The sequence below is a fragment of the Alosa pseudoharengus genome, unplaced genomic scaffold, assembly GCF_046254945.1.
Source record: "Alosa pseudoharengus isolate Yale_2024_CS ecotype anadromous, Long Island Sound unplaced genomic scaffold, YU_APseudo_1.1 YU_APseudo_1.1_scf_6, whole genome shotgun sequence".
Lineage (NCBI taxonomy): Eukaryota > Metazoa > Chordata > Actinopteri > Clupeiformes > Clupeidae > Alosa > Alosa pseudoharengus.
Window position 1 is genome coordinate 2,325,012 of NW_027468848.1, and position 8,762 is coordinate 2,333,773.

Here is an 8,762-nt window from a genome sequence, read left to right on the forward strand (position 1 = left end):
ACTGTAAGGGCACACTACTAATATCTTCCTTTGTTTTTTTGTAGTATGTATGTGTGCGAGGATGTCATATGTCTGTGTGCCTATGTGTATGTATGATATGTATAAGCTATTGGACACCTTCATTTCCTTATGGATAAATATCTATAGTCCATCATGAACAAGAATTAATGGATGAAATTGATAATGAATAAGTCATACACTTATATTGGGTACAGTTAAGCCAAGGGACACCTCACCACATCCCCTGACTAGGTGAGTCTACCCATGCTTTACCCGTCTGTAGTCAGATATGCCCTCACTAGGTGCTTTACCCGTCTGTAGTCAGATATGCCCTCACTAGGTGCTTTATCCGTCTGTGGTCAGATATGCCCTCACTAGGTGCTTTAACTGCTGAGTTCAGATATCCCCTCACTAGGTGCACCATGCTTTAACTGCTGAGTTCAGATATGCCCTCACTAGGTGCAGCATGCTTCACCCGTCTGTGGTCAGATATGCCCTCACTAGGTGCACCATGCTTCACCTGTCTGTGGTCAGATATGCCCTCACTAGGTGCACCATGCTTCACCCGTCTGTGGTCAGACATGCCCTCACTAGGTGCACCATGCTTCACCCGTCTGTGGTCAGATATGCCCTCACTAGGTGCACCATGCTTCACCCGTCTGTGGTCAGATATGCCCTCACTAGGTGCACCATGCTTCACCCGTCTGTGGTCAGATATGCCCTCACTAGGTGCACCATGCTTCACCCGTCTGTGGTCAGATATGCCCTCACTAGGTGCTTTAACTGCTTCTTCCCTCCCTCCTCCCTCTCTGATTGGCCCAGTCTCTCGGACTCACCTTGACGACGGGCTGCGCTGAGGGGACGACAGGCATCACGGCGGCCGCTGGGGGCGTGGCCTGGATGTTGGAGGTGATGGTTGCTACGGCTACGGGCGTGGCGGCGACGGGCGTGGCGGCGACGGGCGTGGCGGCGATGACCGGCGTCTGGGACGTCTGAGTGGGCGATGAGGACGAGGAGGGCGACCCGGAGGACACGCCCGTAGCAACCGTAGCCGGGGTCTCTGCAGGAACAACCAAACACATCTTCATCACACACAATTAAACAAGCCGAGGTCTCTGCAGGAACAACCAAACACATCTTCATCAATAGATATAGCTCTTTGGAGATCTTTTCTGCCTGTTGTTAATCCTTCACCTCCACAACAAAAGCATTTGCATTGTGTAGAGGGGGGATTAGTTGCGAGAAGTTTACAATAGCATTTACAATTTACAACAGCAGAGTAACATATAAATACACAGCGACTCTAGAGGGAACTCTACAGTCGCCAAAAATACCTAAACCTGCATAGTGTACCTTTAACACCTTAACCTGCATAGTGTACCTTTAACACCTAAACCTGCATAGTGTATCTTTAATAAACAGAGGGAGATTTCTCTTTATCAGAATTTCATTAGATCATAATTTCTTTCCTTTTGGAGAAATGGACTCCCGTCACCTTTGCACAAGGGTGCACATGCAGCAACCCAAACCTACACAGCTAGACATTCAACAACACACAGCTTATCTCCATGAACTGTAGCTACAAACCCAAACCTACACAGCTAGACATTCAACAACACACAGCTTATCTCCATGAACTGTAGCTACAAACCCAAACCTACACAGCTAGACATTCAACAACACACAGCTTATCTCCATGAACTGTAGCTACAAACCCAAACCTACACAGCTAGACATTCAACAACACACAGCTTATCTCCATGAACTGTAGCTACAAACCCAAACCTACACAGCTAGACATTCAACAACACACAGCTTATCTCCATGAACTGTAGCTACAAACCCAAACCTACACAGCTAGACATTCAACAACACACAGCTTATCTCCATGAACTGTAGCTACAAACCCAAACCTACACAGCTAGACATTCAACAACACACAGCTTATCTCCATGAACTGTAGCTACAAACCCAAACCTACATAGCTAGACATTCAACAACACACAGCTTATCTCCATGAACTGTAGCTACAAACCCAAACCTACACAGCTAGACATTCAACAGCACATAGCTTATCTCCATGAACTGTAGCTACAAACCCAAACCTACACAGCTAGACATTCAACAACACACAGCTTATCTCCATGAACTGTAGCTACAAACCCAAACCTACATAGCTAGACATTCAACAACACACAGCTTATCTCCATGAACTGTAGGTACAAAGATTCATAAGCAGTCTCTACGTTCAGATAAATATATAATAAATAATACAAAGAGACTTCTGAAAGATTAAAAGCACCTCCCTGTGAATGACTTTATATGAGCCATGCTGTGGCAGTGGCAGAGCCCATCTCACGCCTCAGTCCCTGAGAGAGATTCGGCACACCTGGCTGAGAGAGACTCGGCACACCTGGCTGAGAGATTCGGCACACCTGGCTGAGAGAGATTCGGCACACCTGGCTGAGAGAGATTCGGCACACCTGGCTGAGAGAGATTCGGCACACCTGGCTGAGAGGGATTCGGCACACCTGGCTGAGAGATTCGGCACACCTGGCTGAGAGACTCGGCACACCTGGCGGCCGTGCGCTCACCTGCGCTGGGCGGAGCGCCCGGCTTGCGGCTCTTGCCTTTGGGCGGCGGGGGCAGCAGCTCCACCTCCTCCTGGGGCATGGACGCCACCTTCTGCAGGAAGATCTTCTCCAGAGCCTGCGCCATCAGCACTATGTCGTCCGTGGGCTGCAAACACAGGACAGGGGTCAGGGGACAGGGGTCAGGTGACAGGGGCCGCTGCACGTTTCATGGCTACTGCGTTTCTGCAGACACTTTTATCTGAAGCAACTTACAACACAGCATGACAATCAACATCACAGTAGCATTAAAAGCAACAGTTTATAGTAAAATCAACTAAATGTCAAATCATAATAATGGCAACAACTTACATAACAATGGCAACAACTTACTTAAGGACAACAACTTCGAAAACAATACCAACTTTTACATTTAACAGTACACGATGCCAGGATGTACCAGGAATCTAACTTGAGCAACACATTTGAACAGGGTGCATTAGGCCTATACCTTATTAGAATATTATCAGATCCACTACAGGCTAATTAATGTGTAGGCTCTAACTTGTGCAATATGTGCAATTACAGGAGAACTTGACGGGTAGCTTACTGAGGGATAGAGGATACCTATGCCTTCTGACACTCATCACCCCGTTGCTTACCCTGATTCCGATGCTGGAGCGCAAACAAGGTTTAATTTGGCCCACAGCAGAACCCGCAAAAAAGAATTGCCATCATCAGGCAATTTTTCAATTTTTTTAAAAAATTGCCTGATGGGTCATCTGACTGAAGCTACAATTGCAACTGAAGACAGTGTGTGGGAGCTTTCTACTTCCTTTGATATTGGTGACCCTGTGGTCCTTCTCCGACGCACCTTTGATATTGATGACCCTGTGGTGACCCTGTGGTCCTTCTCCGACGCACCTTTGATATTGGTGACCCTGTGGTCCTTCTCCGACGCACCTTTAATGTTGGTCACCCTGTGGTCCTTCTCCGACGCACCTTTGATATTGGTTACCCTGTGGTGACCCTGTGGTCCTTCTCCGACGCACCTTTGATATTGGTGACCCTGTGGTCCTTCTCCAACGCACCCGTCCCAAGGAGGTGTGCAAAAGCTCTCAGCTTTTTCCTTAATGGAGTCTTACCAACTTTTTAAATAGTTTATCGTTAAATTTAACTTTGTATTGTTGTTATTTGTATATCGCTTTGGACAGAAGCTAAATACCATAATCATTATAAATGAAACAGTTGGTAAACATAGTGTTGAAATGTTACAGTACCTTATTGCTAGGTTATGGGGACGCTGGCGAGACACGCCGTTCCGTCTGGCATCATGTTTTTGTTTGTTTTTATGTAATGTTCGTAATTTTATGTAATGTCATGTTTATTTTTTGTATTGATTTGTCTAGTTAAATGTTTTCTCTCTTTATTTACGTTATTTTTGATAGTTTTCATGTTATTCTCTTAGTCCTTTTTACTGCTTCCAAGTCGGCTGATGTTGTTAACGTTTGTCCATTGGGAGCTTGCTATGGCTAGCTTTTGCCCTGGGCCTCTTACATCCTTCCCATCCATCTGTGAGCCGGTGCTGCACTTCACTGTCTGGTCGAGGGGATTTCTCGGTACAGCAGCTGGAGCTACTCTGCAAAAGATCTGCCGAGGCCGCCGAGCTGTTTCTGACCTGTGCGCTGCCATGCCAACTGCCTGGAGTCTGGATTGAGCAGACTAACGTTAACGTTGAAGAACTCTGCATCACGGACCAACAAACTGTCGCTGTTAAAAGTCCACCGAGTTGCTGATCTACAATATCGCCCACGACTTTGGACTGTTATGCTTCCAGTGATCTCCAGACTAACAAGGCCTAACGTTAACGTTATCTCCAGACTGCCAGTGAGTTCACGGGGTTGGTCAGTTGTAAAGAACTTTGTTGGCGTTGCATCGGTTGTGGAGACACAGCTGTGCGCAGTTTCACGCGAGTCATCATTGCCCTTGGACATTTTCAGCCGGTTGGAAATTGGACTAATTTTATTTTTAATTTTTATTTATTTTATTTATTAATTTGTTTGTTGTCTGTCTTGTATGTCTCGGTGTCACGGGTAAGCTGGCGACTACACCGCTCCGTCCGGCATCTTTTGTGTTTGTTATTTCTTAAATGTAGCAGCTATGTCTTGGTGTCACGGGTACGCTGGGGACTACGCCGCTCCATCCGGCATCCATTGTCTTTGTTAGTCTATGTGTCAATGACAATGTCTTATATGTGGAGCGCTTTGGGTTGCACTCTGTGCATGTTAAATGCGCTATACAAATAAAACTGACTTGACTTGACTTGACTTATTATAAATGTAACAGTTGGTAAACATAGTGTTGAAGTGTTACCTTATTATAAATGTAACAGTTGGTAAACATAGTGTTGAAGTCCTGCATGCACTCCCCCGCAGTCCAGTAGTAATTGCTCTCTAGTCGTTTCTTAATCGTCCCCATGTCCATCGGGTTCCTGATCACTTTGTGGTAATCCTACATTGAAGGGTAAAAATACAAAAAAAAAAAGAGAAGAGGTTTGTGTTCTGTAAATCCACAACATTCAGTCTGCGTGCTTTCATCGCAGTACCCAGAATCCCCAGGGTAACATGCAGCCTGCATGCTTTCAACACTGTACCCAGAATCCCCAGGGTAACATGCAGCCTGCATGCTTTCAACACAGTACCCAGAATCCCCAGGGTAACATGCAGCAGAGGGTCAAGGGTCAAGCTGGTTTGTAGAAATTCCATGGAGCACATACGCAACAGTTTGCAGAACCGAACTGTAGAGCAGTTTACCCTTGTGAAGCTAGTCTGCTAGGAAGTTAGTCTGCTAGGATTATCTTTAGTTCACCCTGGTGAAGCTAGTCTGCTAGAATTATCTTTAGTTTACCCTGGTGAAGCTAGTCTGCTAGGATTATCTTTAGTTTACCCTGATGAAGCTAGTCTGCTAGGATTATCTTTAGTTTAGCAGTTCACTCTGGTGGATTATCTTTAGTCTTCACTTATTTGGCTGACGCTTTTATCCCAAATGACTTAAAGATATTAATAAAATGCAGAGCCAGTGTCACTAGAGCAACTCCGGGTTAAAGTGCCTTCCTCAAGGGCACAACAGACACTACAGCACTGCTGCTTAGGAGTCAAACCCAGCCAGTCTCAACAGAGTCAAGGGGCTGCTAGCGACTGGACCTTCCTCGAGGGTACAACAGTGAATGGAACCCTCGACTTTCAGGTTAGTGCATACCAACCCGGCTGCATTCCCAATAAAGGAATATGTCCATATTTTCAGACTGGCTGGCTGTTTAACACAACTCTCAGGGCTTACGAATGTCCATGTTTTCAGACTGGCTGGCTGTTTAACACAACTCTCAGGGTTTACGGATGTCCATGTTTTTAGACTCAGGGTTTGTGTTCTGCAAATACACAGTATGGCCAGCATGCGTTCAACACAAAGTACCCATAATCCCCAGGGGCGCATGCAGCAGAGTTCCATATCCTACTCACAGGCAGGTTCAGTTTGATGGCGTCTACAGGCGTGTAGAAGGGCCAGGCGAACTGATGCCTCCACAGAGTCTTCACTACCACATTCTGCATGTACTGCAACTGGTTGGTCTTGCGTCCGGGCTTGGTGGGGTTGGTCACCTCGGGAGGCGGGGGGTTGGTTATCGGGGGAGGCGTCTGGGCGGCGGGGGCCTCGCCCGACATGTTGTCCGGGGAACAGGACGAGCGCGACTGTCCTGAGGGGGCTCTGCGGCGTCTGGAGGGTCCGGGTTAGTGATCAGTGGGCGCAGTGTCGCGGTGGAGTCTGCTCCTTAAGGCCCCCTGCATCCACACATCCCATCTCTACTAAACACACACACACACACACACACACACAACTCAGTTCAGTTATGGGACAACATAGCACACCTCTGTGTTCATTTCAAAGACAAAACAGTTTTACACCTGGCTAATGTACTGTATACGCCATACATGATTGCATGCCAGCGAAGTGACCATTTGCATAATTAATTTCAACCTGTGTGCTTAATTAAAGTGCTATTATAGACATCCCACTGCAACCAATGTGTACATGCTCGAGAGTTAGACATGGACTTCGGGAAGTTTTGATAATTAACAAATTAACACATTGTCTCCGGCACTCTCCTTCCTGTGTCTGGGACAAATTGGTTTCTAGTCATCACAGGGTGCACACATGCAACAGCGTGCAGAACATAACTTTACAGAAGCTTCTGATTACCCCGGTGAAGTTAGACGTTTTAGATGTTAATAATACGGCCATGTTTTTGGAGAAACTGACTGTTTAACACAACTCAAGTTTTACGCTACGTCTAGCCACGTGAACGTAAAACGTCGTTAGCTACTTGTTCAGAGTTACACCAACTCGCTTGGATGTAACGCTAGCCAACTAGCTACCAACACGATTAGCTATGTATTCCCAGAGAAGATACCACGTAAAACATTACGATTAAATGAATGCAACAGACAGCCCCACGGCTACTTCATTCGGCATTTACTTCTTTAAAAGATGGCGGGCAGTGAACAGATAGGACCTCCAGTCTGGAATGCAGACGATCTCATAAGCTAGTTAGCCAGCTAGCAATAGTCGCTACTGTTAGCTAGCTAACTAGATAACGCTGTCTTCGAGCCAGCAAACCATTCCATATCGCTCGCTCTCTAACGAGAGCCATTGTGTGCATGCCGACCAGCTAGCTACTTAGCGGGCTAATTTGAAATCCATGGTGGTAGAAATACATCTGCGTCCACAATTAAGCGTTACAATGTCTAGGTGAACATTTCGGCTTCCTTTAAACTTAGCACATTTGCAGCTAGGGGATGAAAGTACGCTTTGTTACATTGTTGCAAAGCACCGAGCATCAGAGCGACTCTGAGCGGCTATCTTCTTAGAGCAGGTTGCTGTGTTAGCTAAGTGTACGTTTAACCACTCAAAGATGGAACAGTTAAAATTGAAACCAAAAGCACGAATCATAAATATATACGTTTTACTTTATTACTTTCCCCCGAAGTGGTTCCGGTAGCGTTTTGCTTGCAGTCTTTCAGGTAGCTTTTATTGCAGCGAAGAAGCATAATAGATGGTTGGGTCGACTGTAGTTGAATAGTCCCGTGCCCATGCGCAGATGTCGCACGGTATCATGGTCATTGTTGTGCAAATAATTGGTTCGCGTGCCCATACCCCGGCTATACATTTTTGGAAATCTTTCGTGTCTGTACCATTCATCCTCGTGCTCCACAGTATCTAATGAAAAACACCGTCATGTGTAAGGAGGACATTAATTTGGTCACAGTTAGGAAGACACAGTTGCTAAAATATCTTTTAAGCACTGGACAGGCGCGTTGTGCTCATCGGTCGGCGGCTGTGGGTGGGCTGGTTTAAAATGAAGAAGACTGCATGTCCCAAAATGCAATTCAACTGCTAGGTAAACAGCTTTGTGGACTCTGTGGCTCATTACGAAGCCGTGTCATCAGGGACGTAGCCGTTTGCTGTAGTCCAGGGGAAATAATCGGCTCGATGCCGTCTAATTACCCTACACCTCAGCATCTTGCATTTGCGTTTGTTTATCCAAATTATTTCACCTGTCTTTCAAGTCTCAAAAAATAGAGTAGGGCCTACCTAATATGAGATCTTTCTGCCTTGAGAAAGCTACACCAGGTCCACCTGTAGGTTAAGTAGGAATTGTTTGAATAAACAACGACTAAAATAAATTATTAAATGTCTTTAATATACAACAACTTTGTACATATTGTACAACTCCTCAATCTTGCTAGTAGTCCTACTCACTGCTCCACGGGGGGGGGGGGGTGCAGCAGAGATGCTGTCTTCTCACCTGTAGGCTACAGCCAGCAGTGAAAAAGCCACCTGTGCTATAGTTGAGTATCTGGGCTCATATGAGTGTTCAGCCTTTACTCTCTGCTATGAGACAGTGATCCTGTGCCCAGGCGTGGCAGTGATGTCCCAGGTGCACTCCTTGCGGCTGGGGTACTTGTTAGGCTACCCTCTGCTATGAGACAGGGGAGAAGATAAGAGGCACTCACCCTGCCCTCTGCTATAGCACCTTCCGCATGTCCTTTGAACAGTAGCCTAGGCTGACGATAATGCAGTCTACTTTCCTTGGCATTGCAGAGCAGAGAGCTCCATTATTTGTTCCCCTCAGGCCTT

The 8,762-nt window shown here is 46.3% G+C and overlaps 1 protein-coding gene across 3 annotated transcripts in view; it reads right to left on the bottom strand.

The window, feature by feature from the left end:
• The window catches only part of brd3b (bromodomain containing 3b), a 28,743-nt gene extending 21,022 nt beyond the window's left edge, over positions 1-7,721 (bottom strand). For 2 of the 3 annotated variants that reach the window (XM_076270147.1, XM_076270146.1), the window contains exons 1-5: positions 7,600-7,720; positions 6,089-6,430; positions 4,944-5,081; positions 2,595-2,739; positions 837-1,060 (exon numbers count right to left, since the gene is read on the bottom strand). In XM_076270147.1, the coding sequence (XP_076126262.1) occupies positions 837-1,060; positions 2,595-2,739; positions 4,944-5,081; positions 6,089-6,289 (708 nt within the window). In that variant the 5' untranslated portion in view covers positions 6,290-6,430; positions 7,600-7,720. Of the gene's footprint in view, positions 1-836; positions 1,061-2,594; positions 2,740-4,943; positions 5,082-6,088; positions 6,431-7,584 lie in introns of all 3 variants that reach the window. The other variant, XM_076270145.1, reaches the window with a different exon arrangement.
• Between the last annotated feature and the right edge of the window lie 1,041 nt (positions 7,722-8,762).